The sequence below is a fragment of the Caretta caretta genome, chromosome 9, assembly GCF_965140235.1.
Source record: "Caretta caretta isolate rCarCar2 chromosome 9, rCarCar1.hap1, whole genome shotgun sequence".
NCBI classification, from domain to species: domain Eukaryota; kingdom Metazoa; phylum Chordata; order Testudines; family Cheloniidae; genus Caretta; species Caretta caretta.
The window spans coordinates 15,266,703-15,290,033 of record NC_134214.1 but is presented as its reverse complement, the minus strand read 5'-3'; the positions used below and the strand labels follow the sequence as shown (position 1 = coordinate 15,290,033).

General features: G+C 40.3%; 1 protein-coding gene across 1 annotated transcript in view; it reads right to left on the bottom strand.

The window, feature by feature from the left end:
• Positions 1-23,331, bottom strand: part of SPATA16 (spermatogenesis associated 16) — a 116,564-nt gene that overhangs the window by 13,280 nt on the left and 79,953 nt on the right. Inside the window, exons 6-9 of the mRNA XM_048865252.2 lie at positions 21,283-21,429; positions 19,259-19,371; positions 10,222-10,386; positions 3,988-4,068 (exon numbers count right to left, since the gene is read on the bottom strand). Of these exons, the coding sequence (XP_048721209.2) occupies positions 3,988-4,068; positions 10,222-10,386; positions 19,259-19,371; positions 21,283-21,429 (506 nt within the window). The remainder of the gene's footprint in view (positions 1-3,987; positions 4,069-10,221; positions 10,387-19,258; positions 19,372-21,282; positions 21,430-23,331) is intronic.

Below are 23,331 nucleotides of genomic sequence, written 5' to 3'. Positions count from 1 at the left end.
TTGTGGCACCTTAGAGACTAACCAATTTATTTGAGCATAAGCTTTCGTGAGCTACAGCTCACTTCATCGGATGCATACTGTGGAAAGTGCATACTGTGGAAAGTGTAGAAGATCTTTTTATACACACAAAGCATGAAAAAATACCTCCCCCCACCCCACTCTCCTGCTGGTAATAGCTTATCTAAAGTGATCACTTTCCTTTTCTCCTTACAATGTGTATGATAATCAAGTTTGGCCATTTCCAGCACAAATCCAGGTTTTCTCTCCCCCCTCACCTCCCCCCCAACACACACACAAACCCACTCTCCTGTTGGTAATAGCTTATCTAAAGTGACCACTCTCCTTACAATGTGTATGATAATCAAGGTGGGCCATTTCCAGCACAAATCCAGGGTTTAACAAGAACGTCTGAGGAGGGGGGGAAGAAAACAAGGGGAAATAGGAAACCTGTTTTTTCACTTTTCACTATAAGACTTTTTTTCAGTTGCTTATAACTTAGCCAAACTTTAATTATTCAGGCAGAAGTTTTCTATGCTGGGTGGCTGCTCCTGACTGAATTTATCTGGAAAGTTTCAGTGAAAATAGTTTAGCTGTTTCTGAGAATTAGATTAGGAAAAAAATATGTAGTTTTGCCCATGTTAAGAAAATTCATATAATTGTTTCATTGCGAAGGTCTGCTGCACCCATGTTTTGGAGCAGGGACTTGAAATTTAGCAGGAGATGCCCTTTATGTCAGGGATATGCCTTTTGCCATGCTCATGAATATTTGGCTGTGATAAGCCTTTGAAAAATCTTAGTTCTCACATGCTCAGTAGAGACTTGTTAAGACTTTGGCAGCTAAAGTCTCCAAAGAGCTCATCTGCACTGAGGACCGACTGTCCCCTCATAGCTTGTTGGAAATGTCATAAGCATGGGATACGTATAGTGAATGAGGTTGAACAGGCCAGGGTAATACTTACACTAAGCTTGCTGGCTATGGCCTAGTCTTTGACATGAGTGTTTGCCTTGCTAATATGTCCTTATGTTAATAGTGTTGTATAGGACAAAGGGTGATGTTTTGTTCATGGAATGTACTGACTTGATAGATAAGAGGAAGTTATCAGCACAATGAGCGCACAAAATGTACTACCAAAAACTTCCTACATTGTGAAAAAACATGAGAGTCCCTACACCAAGCAAGGGGTGAAAGGCCTGGTCAGCATGCATGATCAGTGATAATAAACCAATTAGAAGAGAGATATAACAACACGGAAATAGAATGGACAGCAAAAATTATGTAAACTGAAGCTTGCACTTGCCTATTGTATGAAAGACATACTGCTTAATAAGAAAAGGAGGACTTGTGGCACCTTAGAGACTAACCAATTTATTTGAGCATGAGCTTCTGTGAGCTACAGCTCACTGCATCCGATGAAGTGAGCTGTAGCTCACGAAAGCTCATGCTCAAATAAATTGGTTAGTCTCTAAGGTGCCACAAGTACTTCTTTTCTTTTTGCGAATACAGACTAACACGGCTGCTACTCTGAATACTGCTTAATGTTGATTGGATGGTCATATAATGCAATTGTTTGCAGTTGCTGTTCCTGGTTGCTACAGGTCACTGAGATGGTCACACTGGGCACCAAAATCAAGAGTGGGGGGAGACCGTTTCTCCTGTGCTCTCAGTGGTCCCTCTGGTGGCATGCTGGCAGCATGGAAGAAAAGGAGAAAGACAAATGACTGCACAGAGAAGAGCTGGACCAATGGGGCAGGGAGGGAGTGAGGGTGGAAGGGAGAGGGGTCAGAGGGAGTAGATTGGGATGAAGAGCCTGGGGGCAAGACTGGGACTGGGTGCCAGTGTGTGTGTGATCATGTAATTAAAGACAGTGTCATAATACTAATAATAAAGTTGCCCAATCAACCTTATTTTTGGTATTTCCTACCTTTGAATGCTTGATGTTGCAAACATAATATTTGTTTAACACAGATTTGGAGTTCTGTATACCTAGGACAGAACCATTCTGCCCTCCTATGGCTCAAATTGTAACTCTTTGGGAGACACCTAATTATATGAAGAGATCACCTCAAAGCACCAAATTCCGTTAGCAGAAATGAGCACACCTCTCACACTGCTGTCCATGGGAGTTGTATCTGAGGCTAGAAAGTGACCCTTTTAACTAAGGAGGAGGGGTAATTGTAAATGAGGCATAAGGCAGTTGGATCTTCGTGGACATTCAACTAGCTGTTTGTATTTCTTTTTAAATTTTATATCAATGTCTAGTTATTATTTATGAAGGAAATATTATAAGCATTAAAAATCTCATCTCATGGGATCTGTGGGCAGATGTGAGATAATCAGAAGATATACCAATTGCAGAGCAGAAATTTTGTGAACATTATAGCATTTATTTAATCTCTTCATATTTCTAATAAAATATGACAAAAAGACATCTCCTTATTACTCTAGGTATTTTTGAAAAATATTTGAAAAAACCCCAATGATTGCCTTTTGCAACAATCCTGAACTTTGAAAAGGTCATCATAAGCCACTGATCTGACATCTAGACAATGAATTATTTCTTGTTAAAACTGCATTCAGACACAACATATTCTGGGAATTTTAACTCAGTTGGCTTCAGTTGTAATCACTGGTTCTGAAAGTGACTAAATCCCTCTACGTTCCTCTGGCAGCATCTATTTGAACAGTTTTGAATATCTCTGTCATATTTGGTTAGTTAGAAATATTTTTGTTTGTTTAAAAGTTTTGAAATTTCAAAAACAAACTCAGATCACTGGACTATAAGGAAATAAACAAATGGAATGGAGGCTATTGGGGGATTCTGGTGATATCACAAACCACTATCGCTCTGCTGGTTTGAGAGAGCATGGAACGCTCAGTGCCCAAATTCCTCTGCATTCTTTGCATAGATGTAGAAGCACATTAGTTTTCTGAAATAATGAGGGACATGTTCTTGTCTCAATTACTCCTGTGTAACTCTGGAGTACATGCTACTGAGTTACCATGAGTCAATGGATTTAGGGTTAGAGTTTGCAGTGATGTGACTGAGACCTGAATCTAGCTCCTCAGCTCCCTGGAACCACAAGTTCAGGTCCTGGCAGGATTCAAATTCAAGTCATCTGCCCTTCATTTTTCCAAGAGAGATGCCATTTGCTATGCATGGGTATTTAGATGGGATCTTTAAAACTGAAGTCTCATCTGTCCAGCTGGGACACTGAAGATCCCATGACAATCTGTAACAGAGCAATGCTCTGAACCTCGAGCAAAATTTCCCCTTGCCTGTGCTGTCATCCCCTTTCTCAGAGGTGGTTGTATTTAACCAGTGGTGTATGTGCACAATTGTAAAGTGCTTTGGGGTGAAAGGCTTTGTGTCAATATACGATATCCTTATTTCTTCACAGGCAGGCCACTATTTATTACATAGAATCAAATTCATCCCAGTGCTGACAGTCAGCACAAGAGTCGAGGTACCATTTAAGCCCTTCTTACGTCCCTTAAGGGTGATATTGACCAAATGCAGAGGTCCCAAGAAAGGCACTACACACCTGGTAAGCCTCACACCACCTAAGCCTCACTTAAGTTTTTCAGTGGGGTTTAAGTGAGGTGTAAATAGCGCACAGAGTCTTGTGTGTGTTCTCTGATCTGTGCTGAATTTTACTTGTATTGAAAAACAGTTAAAACAATACCCCAAATGGGGGAGAATGAAGGTAAGTATACTAATGAATAAAACGAAGCGATTCAAACTGTTTCCCCAGACAACGACCATGTGAAACTGTTAACGCTGTCAAAGGTTGAACATATGAGAGTATTAAGTCAAAAACAAATACTTATTTGGGGCTAACCGTCTGTGCACTAACAAGCGCCAAGACAAAGGGTGTGGCTCACAATAGCACCAACTTTCGTTTTCACCACTGGAACAAATGAGAGCCAAGAGGACATTCACTCCCTGAGAAGCAGAGTATTCTGCTGTCTTCAGCTGCAAGTTTTACCTTCTGAATTTTATTCCACACACGTTCTTTATCACTTCTTCCTTCAAGGGTGTCCATGGCATCTGCCATTAGCGACTGCAGCTGCGGCACCAAGATAAAAATTATCAGTGTGGAATTCACACAGAAATAACTTCTCTAAATACATAGATTAAAACCTAATTAAAAATTCATTTGTACACTGATGATTTTATTACTCATCTTTCACACAATGAGCACCACCACCTCATCTTTGCTTCAACCATTACCTTGTATTATTGTGGATATAAAATACTAAACAATGGGGAAAATTCCACTGGAAAATTTGTACTTAAGACTATAGATTTTAATGCAGTAAATGTTTATATTTTTAAAGCCACTTTTGGGTTGTAAAGAACAAAGGTTCCATATTTCATTATTTAATTCTCCAAGATATTCTATGTATTACAAGAATTTTTGTATGTGTTTTCTTCCAAGGCTAATGTATCATAATTTAAGACAGCATGTAAAACCACTAGAGGACAATGCTAAAGCTGAGATGTTTTTACTGTATCTCAAAGCATGTAGCTCATTTACCTTTTTTAATATCATTTTCTTTGACAGAGCAGACTATTTCTACTGTAAACTATAAGAAGTATGTATTGATAAATGCTTGATAACCAGTATTCAGTGCTAGAGGCGAGGCCCAAAATTCAGTGTGGTTATGGCATTGCCTCATTTGGGGTCCTCCTCTCAAACATTTTCAGAAATACATTTTCAACTGCATTTAAATAGCATAATAATATAGGAATTGCCAGACTGGATCAGACACCTACTTCATCCAGTCCTGTTTTCTGTCTCCAGCAGTGGCCAGCACCAGATGCTTCAGAGGAAGGTGCAAGAAACCTCACATTAAGCAGATGTGGAATAACTGCCCCCTCCCGATTAGGTCTCCTCCTAAACCCTTTAGTTAGTGATCAGCTTAAGGCCTGAAACATGAGGTTTAATATCTCTTCCAAAGTTTGTTAGCATTACCTATTATAACTCTGGAAATCACATAAACGTCCAATCTCCTCAAGGGTTTGGTATAAAAGAACACATATATAAGGGAATTCAGAATTAAGATTCAGAAGATTCAGGTGGTGAACATTGCCAATTACTTACCTTTCTGTACCTAGGTAGTGCAGGACCTTAATATGAGTACGTGTTCTGATGACATATAGGAGCACTGACGTTTAGGCTCAATAGAGCAAGGTAAGGGACAGCTGACTTGTAATCTGAGCAGGTTTCAGAGTAGCAGCCGTGTTAGTCTGTATTCGCACAAAAAAAACGGAGTACTTGAGGCACCTTAGAGACTAACCAATTTATTTGAGCATAAGCTTTCGTGTGCTACAGCTCACTGCATCGGATGCATTCAGTGGAAAATACAGTGGGGAGATTTTATATACACAGAGAACATGAAACAATGGGTGTTACCATACACACTGTAAGGAGAGTGATCACTTAAGATGAGCTATTACAAGCAGGGGGGGAGGAGGGAAGAAAACCTTTTGTAGTGATAATGAAGGTGTGCCATTTCCAGCCGTTGACAAGAACGTCTGAGGAACAGTGTGTGTGTGTGTGTGGGGAGGGGGAAAATAAACATGGGGAAATAGTTTTACTTTGTGTAATGACCCATCCACTCCCAGTCTCTATTCAAGCCTAAGTTAATTGTATCCACTTTGCAAATTAATTCCAATTCAGCAGTCTCTCATTGGAGTCTGTTTCTGAAGTCTTTTTGTTGTAATATTGCGACTTTTAGGTCTGTAATCGAGTGACCAAAGAGATTTAAGTGTTCTCCGACTCATTTATGAATGTTATAATTCTTGACATCTGATTTGTGTCCATTGATTCTTTTACATAGAGACTGTCCAGTTTGACCAATGTACATGGCAGAGGGGCATTGCTGGCACATGATGGCATATATCACATTGGTAGATGTGCAGGTGAACGAGACTCTGATGGTGTGGCTGATGTGATTAGGCCCTATGATGGTGTCCCCTGAATAGATATGTGGACACAGTTGGCAATGGGCTTTGTTGCAAGGATAGGTTCCTGGGTTAGTGGTTCTGTTGTGTGGTATGTGGTTGCTGGTGAGTATTTGCTTCAGGTTGGGGGGCTGTCTGTAAGCAAGGACTGGCCTGTCTCCCAAGATCTGTGAGAGGGATGGGTCATCCTTCAGGATAGGTTGTAGATCCTTGATGATGCGTTGGAGGGGTTTTAGTTGGGGGCTGAAGGTGACGGCTAGTGGCGTTTTGTTATTTTCTTTGTTGGGCCTGTCCTGGAGTAGGTAACTTCTGGCTACTCTTCTGGCTCTGTCAATCTGTTTCTTCACTTCAGCAGGTGGGTACTGTAGTTGTAAGAATGCTTGATAGAGATCTTGTAGGTGTTTGTCTCTGTCTGAGGGGTTGGAGCAAATGCGGTTGTATCGCAGAGCTTGGCTGTAGACGATGGATCGTGTGGTGTAATCTGGGTAAAAGCTGGAGGCATGAAGGTAGGAATAGCGGTCAGTAGGTTTCCGGTATCGGGTGGTGTTTATGTGACCATCGCTTATTAGCACCGTAGTGTCCAGGAAGTGGATCTCTTGTGTGGACTGGTCCAGGCTGAGGTTGATGGTGGGATGGAAATTGTTGAAATCATGGTGGAATTCCTCAAGGGCTTCTTTTCCATGGGTCCAGATGATGAGGATGTCATCAATATAGCGCAAGTAGAGTAGGGGCATTAGGGGACGAGAGCTGAGGAAGCGTTTTTCTAAGTCAGCCATAAAAATGTTGGCATACTGTGGGGCCATGCAGGTACCCATAGCAGTGCCACTGGTTTGAAGGTATACATTTTCCCCAAATGTGAAACAGTTATGGGTGAGGACAAAGTCACAAAGTTCAGCCACCAGGTTTGCCGTGACATTACACAAAATAAAACTATTTCCCCATGTTTATTCCTCCCCCCCCACTGTTCCTCAGACGTTCTTGTCAACTGCTGGAAATGGGCCACCTTGATTATCACTACAAAAGGTTTTCTTCCCTCCTGCTGGTATTAGCTCATCTTAAGTGATCACTCTCCTTACAGAGTGTATGATAACACCCATTGTTTCATGTTCTCTGTGTATATAAATCTCCCCACTGTATTTTCCACTGAATGCATCCGATGAAGAGAGCTGAAGCTTATGCTCGAATAAATTTGTTAGTCTCTAAGGTGCCACAAGTACTCCTTTTCTTTTTGTAATCTGAGCAGTAGTTCTATAATTCCTAATTTTATGGAAAAAAGTATCAACATTCAATTTTTTTCAGTTAAAATTACTTCCCCATGCTGCAGTGCTAGAGAAATAATGCAAAATCATCTCCATGAATACGCACTTAAATCTCTAAATGAGTTTGCTTTGGTTACATTCACTCCCCCCTTTTGTGTTAATTTTCTACAAGTATCCATTGGACAGAGTCTTATTGGTCCAAATATTTGCAGAAAACAAATGTCAGTCTTTTGCATAAGTATTTGTGGAAAACAAAAAACACATGTTCTGCCATTGGCTTTAACAGGAGCAGAGTGAAAGTCTTTGATAGACCTGTTTGGGAATTTTCTGTTGGAATAGTTTTCTGATAGAAAATGTCCTTTTTGCAAAATTTAAGTTTTCTGCAGAAAAAATTTCATTTTTGCTGAAAAATTTTAATTTTGCATCAGGAAAAATTCAAACAATGCTTCTTGGCTATCTCTCAGGAAGGCTCCTGTCACTTTCTCTTTCTGCCTTTTCGGAGAAAGTGAAATTGACACGAGCCTTCCAGGAAGGCAGTCAGGAAGCTGAAAAATTCTGTTTTGGTTCTCCAGAAACAAAAGTTTTCTGGAAATTCATTCTCATGAAAAATTTCATATTTTTGATCTTTTATCCCATTTAAAATGGACAGTTTTTCAAAAAAGCAAAGTTTTTCATGAGAATGGAATTCCATTTTTCAGACAGCTTTGGTCTTTGATTTATGGGAATGTAAATGTGAAACCACAAAACCTCTGGAAGGTCTTTATTGATTGTTGTTTGCATTGACAGATCAAATTAACTGAAGTCTCCTCTGCCCCAACAGATTTTATGAATTAACAGTAATTTAAAAAATCCTGAGCTGAGGTTCTCTCTGCCATATTTTAGGACTCTGTGAATTTATATGGTTTAGTAGTTACAGAAAGGAGTTTATATCTGAAATGCCTCCAGAGGCCCTTTGCTGTATCAGTGGAAATGGCATAGTGCTGTAATTCTAGAGGTTTTTTTTCTTTTTACTGCTTAAACTGTACATAATAATAAACATATGGCAGGTTTAGCATTTTCCTACGAGTAAATCTGAAACTAGCCTTACATGGGCTGAAGTCTAATTTCATTTGCACCAGTGTAAATCTAGAGTATCTCCACTGACTTACATAGGTGCAAATGAGAACAGGATCTGATCTATTATATTCTTGATGGAAAGATATCAACAATCTAGTCATACAGCTATAAATGGGAATAAAGGACTAAGCAAAACCACCAGAGTGTGCACTCATTAAGGCTGCTATCCAGTGCCCACTGAAATCAGTGGGAATTTTCCTATTAACTTGAATGGATACTGTATCAGGCTCTGAGAGCCCAATCCTCCAAACAGTTACTCCTGCATGTACAGTCTCTCCCAGGTAGCTTCCCATTGAAATAACTGGGAGACTCAGCAGGAGTAACTGCAGAATTGTGCCCTAACTGAGAGATACCCAAACTTTGCTATAACATTCCAGCCCTAAGGAATTTGCGTCTCCTTTAATGTAAACAGTTTAAAAAATGCAGTCAGACAGAGTCCTGGAGAAGATGAGAGGGCAAAGAACCACTGGGAAATGAAGAAAATCATAAGTACATTTTAATACTGTGGACAGGACAGCTTGTTAATTTTTCTCTCCTTTTAAATCATCTGTACTTCGAGCTTGGCAAACAAGGAATTTCCTATTGAATGTTTAACATTCATGATTGAATATTCAGTAATGGGCTCTGGTTCTGCCAAGTCCTAAGCAAAAAAGAAAATAATAGTTTTTTCTTGTCCTTGTTTTCCTGAGGCTTCCTGGAACTTAGCTTCAAAAAAAGTTCTCAGGAAGGTCAAGCTTGCAGCTGGAGAAAAGCTGTTGTAAGTAGATTTAGGCAACATTTTAACAGTATGTTTCTTAGCTGTGATATAATAAAAAATATAGTACCCTGGAGAAAGTCTGTGCTGACAAATGTATCAGTAACTCAAGATATTCCTCTAGTCAGCCTTACAACATGGGGACATAGGGTTCTAATACCAGAAAACCCTTGCCAAAAGGATGGTGACTTTTAATAAACTATTTGCTCTGTAATATGGTTTCCCCTTATCTTGAGTACAGTCTTCAAAATCCAGCGACTACCTCCCTCAGCCATAGGCACTTGGTCAGCTTCTCTATGGCAAGCTACTCTGAGAAGCTTCCGTGCTGCAGAGCTTAGGAGCTTTGCAGGATTGCAGTCAAACCTCGGGGATTGGCTTTAGGAAATCCAAGAGCTTCGGTAAACCAGGATTTGGATCATCAAAGTCTGACCAAATAAATGGAGGGAGTGAGGATCATGTAATCCTCATTCAGGCAAATCATGAGAGAGATTTGTTTTGCTTGAATAAGAGGCCTTAAATATTTAACACATGCAGGTGGCTTAATAAAACAACCTTTATCCTATACGATACTGACAACGCTTGTGCTTTTATAACACTTGCCATTTATGGAGATTGAAGTCGGTTAAAAACGTTAATGAATTCTGCTTCACAACACCCCTCTGAGTGTTAATATCCTCATTTTGCACACAAAGAAACTGAAGCACAGAAGAGCAAAAGTGACTTGCCCAAAGTCACACAGCAATTCTGTGACAGCGCCAGGGATAGAAAACTTTTGAATCCCACTCTGGTGCTCTAACCACTCGACCATTCTGCCTCTTTTGTTTCATTCAGTCACAGTGCTAGATGTTTTAAATACATCACAATCTAAATAACTGCGTTTTCTAAGATTATTTTCTGAGGATGAGAGGAAGGAAAAACATTTTAAAAACGAAAGTGTAAATGATTCAGACGGGTTGCATAGAAGTTATTCTTGCAGGTGCTTAGCTCCTCCTCTGCAGTGAGGTTTTCAAAACTATTCCAAGTTCTCTGCACATTAAAAATTGACTTCCACTACAAATAGCACTGCAATGTTTTTTTCCCCCGGCTACAAAAGCCAAAACAAGGATTAAAAATAAATACTCACCAATTCAGCATCCTGCTGACTGATGTCCTGTAGATAGGGAATGGTTGCTAGCTCAGCCATCGCTTGATTAATCACTTGAGACTGTTCCTTGACTCGCTGCAACCGACTGAGGAGGCTGGCATACTGCAACTTCTCTATCACACCTGAACATGCAGAGAAACTCTCCTATCCTCTCAGCAAAAGCAAATGGGTTAGAAGAGAGCCACAGAAAATCTACTTCTCTCTTGAGACTTATGTCAGGGCTTATCATCATATATATTCACGCTGGCAATACTGGAACCAAAGAGGTGTACAGCACCTTTAAGATAATGCTTTCTAAAATCTTATATAGAAAAAAAATTCATCCTTTACACAATCTCTCTAGTAGTAATAGAAAAATAAATACATAGCTTAAAACAGATAGGAAGGGGAGACTGCAGATATCCGATATTAATGTAATTTTTATTGTCATCACTTAGAAAAGGCTTTTCCATAATCCTCTTTGTTAAAATATGGTTTGGCTTTCATGCTTTTCATGTTTCAGCGAAGAGGTTGAGGAAACCATGTAATGCATAAATCTACCACATGTTCACAGGCAAAGAAAATCCACAGCTTTCAAACCTGATCTTAAACACCAGAAAGCTGCAGAATCAGAGTCTGATCCTGCAGGCACTTAGGCAAGGGCTACCTTTCAGCATATGAGGAGCCTAGTCATGTGCTTATATTTAAGGACATCCCCAAGGAGTTGCAGAATTAGGGTCTTAAAAAGTGCCTAAAGATCTACACAGGTGCCTAGTGGGATTTTCAAAAGGTGCCTAACTCCCATGGCACCTAATCTACTTCAGTTCTTTTGAAAATCACCCCACATGCCTAATATTTGTTTGAAAATCAGATCTTTAGAGCATATTCACGTATTTTCTTGAGGAAGGTGGGACAGGAGAAAGGGGAGCTAATATCTTCATTACCCTCTTTTTTGAAGGGTACACAGCTCTCTCACTGAAAACTCCTTAACAGGTGTTACGAAAGCAAACTATTAGTGATTAGAAAGATATACAAGTTCAGCGGGAGCTGTGTGCGCTCAGCATCCCTGAAAATCAGCCCACTTATTTAAGAGCCTGAAATTCAAAATGTTGGACTAGATTTTCAAGACAGCTTCTAATAGTTTTGGCAGATCTTTGTTCCCACAATCACATATAGTTGCAAAACAGCAAGTGCGGTTGCATCCACCTAGATACCTAGCTTTGTGATTTATGGGTCCAATCAGTTAATGGGCTGGTTGACATTTTTTGAATGAAATGAGGTTTCTTTGGGCTGGTTGACATTTTTTGAATGAAATGAGGTTTCTTTGGCAAAAATCTTGACTTTTAACTCTTGGTTTTCCACAAAAGTTTGAGACTTTTTTAACTGATATTTTAATTAAAGAAGTCATCAAACGGTTATTGCAATTGTTATCAAAAACTTGTTCTAATAACTAGGCTCCTAAAAGTGAGCAATTGTGGATGTAATTAATTTTGCCCATAATTTTGGACCTCTGCTATGGGGGAAGGAATGGCATCCCAGTTAGAAATCAGGGTCTTCAAGCCTAACCATAAAAGAAAGATGGGAAGTTATATAAGTACAAGCAAATAATCCCTTCATCTCCCCAGGGAAGTCACTTCCTTAACTCCTACTCGTAAAACGACAGCGCTACAGAAGAAACCACCGGAGATCCTATGCAAGAGAAATGATTCTGTCCTCTATGCACCACAAAAAAGGTAACCCCAGCAGGTCAACACAGCCCCTGGTAGATAGAAAGACTGTAGCAGAAACAGGTGTACACCCTGTGGGTGCATCCATTATGTGGGCTCACTGAACCAAATCCCTGTATAGGGGATGTAGCAAGCCATGTTTATTACTTCTCCCCAGGCACAGATAGCATGCTCATTTAGGCTCCAGCTTAGCAAAACATTTAAGCATGTACTGAAGTCCATCCCTATTCAGCAAACCACTTAAGCATCTGCTTAACTTCAGGAAGGTGCTTAAGTCCCATTGGCTTCAATGAACTTTAGATCAGATTCTTATGGGAGGTAGGGGAGATTCCATCCCTCAGCCCCATCATCATTTTTGCAGTGAGAAAAGCCCTATTCTACAGGCTTTTCATGTCCCCAAGATATGAATTAGAATAATTAGAATGCAAAGTCAAGGAAAAGGTTTGTATCATTGCAGCAATATAGATATATATATTCATTCAAATAAAGAAGAGCCATTAATTAATGAGAATGAGAGAGAGAATTTATCAACATGTAACAATTGAAAACAAGTCAAATAACATTTTTGGTTGCAGCAGAAAGTTGTTTTCTGGACTTCTGATCTCCCACCCCCATATAAATGATAAGAAATGAGTGTATTCATAGAATCATAGAATATCAGGGTTGGAAGGGACCTCAGGAGGTCATCTAGTCCAACCCCCTGCTCAAAGCAGGACCAATCCCCAATTAAATCATCCCAGCCAGGGCTTTGTCAAGCATGACCTTAAAAACTTCTAAGGAAGGAGATTCTACCACCTCCCTAGGTAACGCATTCCAGTGTTTCACCACCCTCCTAGTGAAAAAGTTTTTCCTAATATCCAACCTAAACCTCCCTCACTGCAACTTGAGACCATTACTCCTTGTCCTGTCCTCTTCTACCACTGAGAATAGTCTAGAACCATCCTCTCTGGAACCACCTCTCAGGTAGTTGAAAGCAGCTATCAAATCCTCCCTCATTCTTCTCTTCTGCAGACTAAACAATCCCAGTTCCCTCAGCCTCTCCTCATAAGTCATGTGTTCCAGACCCCTAAACATTTTTGTTGCCCTTCGCTGGACTCTCTCCAATTTATCCACATCCTTCTTGTAGTGTGGGGCCCAAAATTGGACACAGTACTCCAGATGAGGCCTCACCAATGCCGAATAGAGGGGGACGATCACGTCCCTCGATCTGCTCGCTATGCCCCTACTTATACATCCCAAAATGCCATTGGCCTTCTTGGCAACAAGGGCACACTGCTGACTCATATCCAGCTTCTCGTCCACTGTCACCCCTAGGTCCTTTTCCGCAGAACTGCTGCCTAGCCATTCGGCAGTATTGACTCATCAGCTGAGGAAGAGGTTAAAAATGCTTCTTCATTTGGCTGAACCATGCTATCTTGGTGTGGGGGGAGGAATAAGCATGCTTCTCCAATTTTTATAAAAGGAAAGGGGGGGGGGAGGAAAGGAAATCCCTCTTTGTCATCTTGATTTGCCAGAAAAATAGGGGAACACATCATGGAGCTAAAGAAAACAGATTTGGTGCCTGAGCCAGCTCGTGCTTTATGGCCCTAGCGATGTTATTGACATTTACAGTAGGACAGAAGTAAATAAATAAATAGCAGACAGCAGGATATTTTTAAAGGAATTATAACAGGTTGAACATTGTCAGGGGTTGTGTTTCAGTGACAATGAAAAATGAAGAAAGAGAGCGTAAATAAGCGCTTCTGGCACGAAAAAGAGTTCACAGGGATATGAACCACATGATGAGAATTACATGAACTAGAGTGGAGTTCAAGAGGCTACTAAGCTGCAGTAAAAATATAATAAAGTGGCCACAGATGAAGCTGAAACTGCCTCTACAGGTACAATGAAGGTTAAGTAAATAGCAATCTTAAATGGAGGCTTTAGGGGGGAAAGAATTGGCCTATTTAATAGAGGGAAGAGTTAAATGTCTAAGAAATAGGACTGTGATGTAACCAACAAATTCATCAGAAAGGTTGAAAATCTGTCTTCAATAGGAATGCAATACGGGACTAAAACATTAATTGGCAGACAAATCACAATGCTTTTCCTTCCAGATGCGCACAGACATACATCATCCAGGTCTCACACAGAATAAATGAAAAGTAAAAGTAACAATTGTTGGGCCTTATCCTGCAGCCCTCACTCACATATATTGTCTGATTGAAGTGAAGGGCCAAAGTTACTCCTAGGCCAGATTGCCCCCGCCCCAAAGAAAACCTACAGCTAAAAGAGAAATCTCACAAGAGTTCCCCCTGAATTTAGACAGGTGGGGTTTGCCAGTCCACAGAAAAAGTAGTGGAATCTTGGGGGATCTGCTGGAAGGACAGGAACATCTAAGGATGTGTTTCAGAGTAGCAGCCGTGTTAGTCTGTATTCACAAAAAGAAAAGGAGTACTTGTGGCACCTTAGAGACTAACAAATTTATTTGAGTATAAGCTTTCGTGAGCTAAACACCAGCTCTGGGATCCCTCTGTAAATCCTTGAAAGGACATTGCTAATGGAGAAGACCAACCCAACAGCAAACCAGTCTACTCCAGGTGGAGTTTGCTTGACACAATTACTGGGCAGTGAGAGGGGCCTCTGAAGCACAAAACCTAAAGCAAAGCAAGACTGTTGTCTTATTGCAAAAGAAGCTGGAGAGTCTGTAACATACAGGGCACCTTAAGTGTCCTTAAGAACTTTTCAGGTTGCATTACTGGTCCCACATGACACTGAGATAAATCAGAGAGATGGTATTCCCCCTCTTGTTTTTCTAGATACTATTTAAGAACTAATATCTGTGTCCCCTCTATTCATTAATAAATTTTGCTTGTGGAGTCCTAGAGAATAAGAGAAACTAAGTGATTGTTCATCTTAGATTTAAAGCTGGAACTCTGACATCAAATGCAAGTGGTGTGTCTAACCATCCAGCCTTGCGGAACAGAATTTTGCAAACTTCTGCAATCCAGTCCCCTACAGCTGTTGTCCCTCATTTTTATGGTATCTCCATTTTATCAGTTTAGCATGTGAATGATGCTGTGCCTTGCGAACAAGCCCAATGGTGAGCTGGAACAGTCTGGAAATCTGTCATCACAGTTCTTCAATGCCCTCAGGATTCTCGAGATAACATACCCTGGAATCTGCTCATAATAAACACTGTTACAGAACTGAAAACAGACAGCAAAGCAATTTGTTCCCTAAGTGTGTTTTATTTCTGTATGTCTTGCTGTGGAACCCATTAAGGGGATTATATACCTAAGGGCCCCCTTTGGTCATGTTATGTAGCACCCTGTCCCATACATATGGGACGGCTCCAGGAGCAAAGTTCTACTCAACAGAGACAAGAGTAGCAGAGTCTGGCCCGTGGGACTACGTGCTTACCAAGGGCTTCATAGTCTGGCCCTAGAGTAAAAGTCTGCTTCTGCTCCCATTGTCTCAGTAAGAAAGACTTCCACGGGAGCAGGAAGTGGGAGACACTTATATACTAAAGAGGTGAGCCTGGTGTAAATGTCTGGAAGATTAGATTTAAAGAATTTTTACCATCAGATGAAGTTACTACTAGAATGTGGTATCCTTCCTTATTCATTCTCAGTCTTACTTGACTATGCAAACAGTCTCAGTGATTTTAGTAGGGCCCTGTGGGTAGCAAGGTACTACTATTTAATTAAAGCAAGAGTATCACAACTGGGAGCACAATGTATGTTCGGCGTATATTTATCATTAACTCCCTGACTTACGAACAGCAAAGTTTGAATTAATTGTATAATTAACTCCAAGTTACTGTGCTGCATGTCTGAAGTGGTGGAATTGATTTATATTTAGGACAGCTGTTATTGTTTAATTAGCTCTGCTTTAGCACAAAGATGTTTCCACCAAGGAATATTATTAAAATGACTAGGAGAAGAATTTTGGGTTGCACAGAATTTTGGGTTGCAGAAGAATTTTGGGTTGCATTTTGGGTAGCTCTGGCTTTTCAATTTAAGCACAGCTTTTTTGATTTTGTTTCCCCCCCATAAATGACCTTGTTTTCTTTTAACTCAGGAGAAGCTTGTGCAACTAACATCAGTAATTGAAGTGGAGTGGTCTACAAAATATATTCTTGTTGGGACTACTTTGTATATAGTTTGTGAGAAATAAATAACAGGCTACAAGAAAAACTTGGAAGTTTCAAGAAAACTGAAGTGTCCAGTTTTTGCATTGCCTTGAATGAGGCGTTAATCAGGGCTAGCAGAATAGACCTTGCTCTGTACTGTTAGGTCTAGCTTGCTTTGTAATCTGATTTTTTGGTCAGGGGTGCTACGTTGTCAGGATCATTCTGCATTAAGAAGACTGAAGGGAAGGAAAACAGTCCCTCCCACAATAATATATGCCTGCATCTTTATATTTTTGTGCAAGATTGGCAGCTGCTGGTTCTAAATCAATGATAATTAGTTTTGTGTCAGGTTTTTCTCTCTTCTAGCAAAGCCCCTACTTATGACCTCCTGCTAAAGTGGCTGCTGGTTTAGAATCTATATTCTGCTTCTTGTAAAGTTAACTTGCATTCAGGGAGGTCTGATCAAAACTTCATGGGTGAAATCCTGGTCTTGCTGAAGTGAATTGAAGTTTTGCCCCTGATTTCAATAGGGGCAGGAGATCACCACATCTATTTTGGGGTTTCTCAGCTGGTATCCGTCTCAGCAAGAACAGTCATTTTAAAATCACAGGGCTAGATCCATAGCTGTTGTAAATTGGCATTGCTCTATTGAAGTCTATGGAGCTATGCCAATTCACACCAGCTGAGTATCTGGCTCATAAACTCAATAACCCTACCACATTTTCTAGTGATCCTGTCTCTTAGAATCATGGAATCATAGAATATGAGGGTTGGAAGGGACCTCAGGAGGTCATCTAGTCCAACCCCCTGCTCAAAGCAGGACCAATCCCCAATTTTTGCCCAGGATCCCTAAATGGCCCCCTCAAGGATTGGACTCGCAACCCTGGGTTTAGTAGGCCAATGCTCAAACCACTTACATTGGTTGAGTGCATCTTTTCTCTTGCATCCCCTATACCAAGATCTCAAACGTGAAACTTTTCTATTGAGACCATCTAGCCTTGTTTCCACAAATTCATTTCCAGGATAGATTAGAAATGGAGAAACATATTTCCCTGGTACTGAAGTTAGGCTTACTGGCCTGTAATTGCCAGGATCACATCTGGAGCCTTTTTTAAAAACTGACTTCAAATTAGCTACCCTCCAGTCATCTGGTACAGAGGCTGATTCAAGCAATAGGTTACATACTATAGTTAGTAATTCTGCAATTTTATATTTGAGTTCCACCACAACTCTTGGGTGAATATCATCTGGTTCTAGGGACTTATTATTGTTTGATTTATCAATTTGTTCCAAAGCCTCCTCTGCTGACAATTTATTCTGGGACAGTTCCTAAGATTTGTTACCTAAAAAGAATGGCTTGTTTTGGACCCAGGTATGTTTCCATAAGGTTTTATATGAAGGTCTTAGAGAAGAAGTGGTAACATTACATACTTCAGAGATAGTTCTCTGAAAACATCCCCTCCATGTGCAGTGGCAGTCAAAAAAGCAAACAGAATGTTAGGAACCATTGCAAAAGGGCTAGATAATAAGACAGAAAATATAGTACCACTGCATAAATCCATGGTACACTCAGACCTTTAATACTGCATGCAGTTCTGGTCACCCCATCTCAAAAAAAATATATTAGAACTGGAACCAGGGGTTATCCAATGAAATTAATAGGCAGCACATTTAAAACAAACACAAGGAAGTACTTCACATGATGTGCAGTAAACCCGTGGAACTCATTACCAGGGAATGCTGTGAAGGGCAAAAGTATAACTGGGTTAAAAAAAGAATTAGATAAATTAATGAAGGATAAGCCCATCAATAGCCAAGATGATCAGGAATGCAACCCCATGCTCTGGGTGTCCTAAGCCTCTGACTGGAAGAAACTGCGACTGTATGACAGAGGATGGATCACTTGATTGCCCTGCTCTGTTCATTCCCTTGGAAGCATCTGGCATTGACCACTGCTGGAAGACAGGATACTGGACTAGATGGACCATTGGTCTGACCCAGTATGGCCATTCATGGTCTAAATAGACTTCAGGATTTTTTTATGCTAAAGATGCACAAGCACATCAGTAACACATAATGTACTTTCTCAAAGTGGTGCCATTTCAAATCAGCCTGCACACCATTTAGAAGGGGATTTGGGTCAGTCAGAGAATGATCAAGGACAGATGAATTCAAAGAGGCATGCTAACACTGAAAACAAAAAAGATACATTTCCTTTGGGATCTGTGCCATGAGACTCCTTCACCTTCCTCATACTGAGCTAAGAAGCAAATGTTTTATTAGGGTCCATTTCTGTAAGGTGCTGAGCACCTTCACCTCCCACCAAGTTTGTGAGATCTGTCCTTTATTGTCTGTTTACTTATTACTGTCAGAGTGAAGAAGATATAATTTCTCGAAGATTTTAGCTAATGTTTTTCACTTAATAGAGGTTGCTAAGTAGCAGTTCTGTCCACCTCCTACCTACTGTCAGACAGTAAGAATATTAATTCTGTCATTTGCTAAAACACCTGATGAGGAAATGCCTCTGATTTTTCCAAGACACAGATAACTAGAAAACTGTTATTGCTAGGGAAAAAATGTTAACATTAGCATTTGCAGTCTGTTGAGGAGAGGTTCTTCCACTTATTTTCTGGAGAACAATTTAAGAATTGCATTAAAATAGTCTAGTCTACATGCAAATTTCATTTTTGACCTTTTGTGCTAATCAAAAGCCAAAGTGATAAAAAGCTGTGTACATTACAGTAAAAAGTATGGTGTGGAATATGCTAATATCTCTACAATATGTCTGTCTCAGATTTGAAAGTAATTTCACATACTTCCCTATGTAGAGGCTAGGTTGGAATTGAATCTAAGGGTATGTCTACACTACAATAAAACACGCATGGCTGGCCCATATCAGCTGACTCAGACTTGCAGGACTTGGGCTGCGGGGCTATAAAATTGCAGTGTAGATGTCCCGGCTCAGGGTTCTGTTGAAGTCAGCTGAGTGCTTTGCAGACATACGTGCATAGTTTGCCACACATCAAAGAACCACGAACTAAAAATATTTTCCTGTTTCTGAAATTACAGATTCATTTAAATATCTGTCTGAAACAACAGAATAAAAGACATCAACAGAACATATCTTAATCATCACATATACACAAACCTCTATTACTGCATTCACTGCATTCTATAAAGTAGAATCTATACCCACAGTTAATTTGGTGCCTCTGATAAAATCCATTATTGGCAAGATCTTTTTCCCTATGGTCTCCAAGTGTCTTACTGATTCTTCTCTTGTAAGAGGACTAAAAGGAGCTCTGTGTTCTAAGAAATGAAATAGTAAACCTTGATATTGTTTTTGATCATACCAGTGCACAGTGCACCTTTCATACAAGGTATTCTGTCGGGGATTTAGCAAACCATGTGGGCTCGGGGAATTATCATCTTGCTGGGAAAAGCCACCCAGACACTCAGCTGGCAGGAGCAGAGAAAGTAAGCTACAGGAGGGACCTCTGGAAGCTGATGATGTCGCCAGAGCTTGGTTGCTTTATTTTATTCCAGTTTTTAATCTGGTCATTCTCCCGCCTGTGCTGGTTGGATGTTCACTACCACCCCCTTCCTTCACCCTGTCTATACTTCAGCCTCACTCCCCCTGCCTTTCATGCTCCCTTTCTTCCCTCCTTTTTCCTTACTCCCCTCCACTGCTGAATCTTTTGCTCTTTGCACAACAATAATATGACAGAACCACTGGGGCACTGTTGGGTCCCAAATAACTGCATTTGCTCAATAAATACAAATATGCAAGGCCTACCTACATACATACTGCTGCTCTGGCTGGTTTCTCGTGCTTCTAAAAATATGTGAGCACCACTCAGGGATTACAAACTATTTAATGGAATACTACCCTATTCCTATACACCAGGAGTGGCCAAATTTACTGACCCGCTGAGCCGCTTACTATAATTCTAAAAAGTTTGAGAGCTGCAAGACATGCACAATCTGCCCTGTGGGGTGGCACCCACTGGGGTGAGGGGCTAAATGCCTTAGGTCCCACTCCCTGCAGGGCAGAAGCCCCTGGTCCCACCACCCTGCTGCAGGGCAGAAGCCCCGAGCTCCCACCCATCCAGTCTGGTAGGCGGAGAATCGGCAGTGTGTGGGGGGCACCGCGAGCCACACTTTAACTGTAAAAGAGCCGCATGCACTCACAAGCCACAGTTGCTATACACTATACCCTTCCTTCAATGTTCTCTCTACCTTCCTTTGTTTCTCTTTAGCTAATCCCCTTCCAACAAAACCTTCCTTCCAAAAAAATTAAAAGATAGAAATAAATCAACCAAACACAAAAAATCATGGCACTGATGTGACATTTGCCAACCATCACATTGTTCCTCCCACCCTTTTGTCTGTCTTATCTAATTAGATTGTTAAACTCTTTGGGGCAGGGACTGTTTCTTACTCTACATTTGTACAGTGCCTCCCACAATGGGGCCCCATTCTTGGCTGGAGTCTCTAGGTACCACCATAATCAAATAAATAATAATAATAATAAATTTAATACTACTTTGCACTCCTACAGTGTTTTCCATTTGAAATATTAATTAAGTGGGCCTCACAACACCTCTGTGAGGTGAGTGATTTTTAGCCTCACAGATAGATGAGATGACTGGTCTCCAAAGATTACTGTAACACAAGTGCTTTCAGGACACCTAAAGTTTTCTAAGAGTATCTGAGCATCCCACAATCTTTACTGCATTTATCCTCACTACACCTCTGTGAGGTAGAGCAGTGCTAATAACACACAGGGAACTGTGGCACACAGAAATTAAGTGACTTGCCTAAGGAAGTTTGGCGGGAGCAGGGAATTGAACTCACATCTCCTAAGTCATAGGGTAACACCATAACCACAAGATCTCCTTCCTCTCTACAGCCAAGTGAACCATTTAAAGTGAATATCTGCCTGCATTGGCAATTGGCAAACACAGTGACAAATGTCTACATAGATAGGGTGGGGGGAGGGGGAGGGAAGTGAGTGGACAGTGGGGAGGAGTGACAAGTGCCTACAAATACAGGCTGGGGAGGAGGTGAATGGTTGTTTGCTTGCATGATGGAGTAGACATGCCCACTGTGGCCTGTGCTTTAGCATAGTCCCTTGATCTGTGCCCCAACCAGTCCTCTGCCCTTGCAGGTGACAAACCCCATTGCATTCAAACTACTAAGCAAATCAGCAATGCATACCTGAAAAGGATGGCAGCTTTTTACTTGACATCTTTTCCAAGAATTTCCCAACGTCTTTGTTTTTGAAACCCAGCGTCAACAAATATTGTTGGGGAGGCAAAGAAGCCCAATCCGCTGTCTGTGGTAAGATGTGAAGTCCATGAGGATCTGGAACAGGACAGTGATAGCATTTTGCACCCTTGCTTTTTCTTGAGGGCTTACGTTAGTGCCTTTCAAATTTTAGCCTCCTCGCTTGAAAAAGAAAAGGGCTAAAAGAGTACTGCAGTCTATTGAATTTAACATAAAACACCCACCAAAACAAGTGACCAGAGAAACCCCTTAAACACGTTCAGTGCCAAGGCATAGGTGTAAGTAGTTTTTGAAATTCTGAATGTTGATGATTTTTTTTGGTAGAAATTTAAAATTTCACAGAAAAAATGGTAAAAATTTTCATGAAAATTTTGTCTCATTTTTTGACTAGCTCATCAAAAAATCCTAAATTTAATATTTCAACATTTGTTGTTGACATTTTTAATTTTAACAAAACAAAAATAAAAACCTCAAACACCACCATCCTGCACAAAAAGCAGGATGAAATTTTAGTGACAATATTCACAAAAATGTTATCCTGTTTTCAACCAGCTCTACTTTTAAGATGCCCACTAATATAGTCAGAGAATGACAGAGAATCCCATTCACTGCTCACTGGGCTTGCCAGCACAAAAATAAAATACAGTAAGCAAGATATTCCTCTTCCCCAAGTATTTTGCCAATAGATCTCCATTAACTTTGCTCGAGTAACTACTGAGTTCCACTGAGGTGACTCAGAATGTGTTCTATTTGGTAGAGTCGTTGTTTTACTCATACACTGTACTCTGAATGTATGCACATTCTGGATGTGTGCAAATATTTTAAATGATCTAATTTTGTGCTCTACCATTCCATTCTTTTTATCTCATTTGTATATACAGAGTTTACTTAGCAGGTGGTTAACAGCCAGAAATTATAAAACCCTACCTGCTGAAGTTCTATGTAGCTTTTAATAGGATGCTAGGGGCTTGCAATTGTTGCTCTTAAAAGCCCTACCTATATTCTAAAAGCTTTCTGCCTCTGATGGATTCAAAAATTTAAAATAGACTGCATTGTGCATTTGAATTTAAAAATATACCTCCTTTTCTTCCCATGGATCAAAGGAAAACTTGTGGAGAAATTCAGTATAATACATCCTTACAATAAGTCAAAACTTGAAACAAGATTTGGACGAATGAATGTTACTGAAATTCATGATTAAGGTTATTTTAACTAACAAGTTAATAATAGAGCAAGTATTTCAAACTGTATTTTCACAGAAGTGGTTTAGTTCACATTTTAAATCCCAGAGATGAGGGGTATGGAGCCTCTCACCTGCAGGTCATAAGTTCAGACCTGTGCCAATCTGGCAGTGATAGAAAATCGTCACTGTGATAGATATGGCAATTTCCTGCAATATCTTTGGGAGATCTTATTGAATTAAGTTTAAATAGCTTTGCAGTCAAGTGTATTACAAATTCAAAGTTTATGTATTATTGTGGGATTGTATGTAACTTCTTTAGGGGAGAGACATGGACAATCCAAACTCTGGGAAATTTTATTTGCTTCAACAGACTATTTTAAACAATGTGCCAGACAAGAAGGAATACTCGGGACTAACAGAGTTAAATGGGTCTCCTAGGAAATACCTGGGGGGAGGTAAATGCAAATTCTCACTTTTGGACGCAATCTTTCGAAGATACACCCTGAGGAGAGAACCATTGTTTCTGACCGATCACCTGTTCCCAGTCCCTGAATATCAAAGTTCCAATCTGTATAAAGGAAAGGCTAACTTATGTTTTTGTTCTGAGGAAAAGCTGTTATGAACTTGTAACCACAGAGAAACTCCTGGGTGAGGTTTAAGGACTGATCACCTACCAGAGCCTTTGTTGAAGTTGAGGGTGATCTCTGGTAAGATTACCATGTGTGTTGGTTCTTCTTTTTTTTTTAAATACATTTTTCTCTGTTATGCTTTCACCTTAAGAATAACTGTGCTACTCA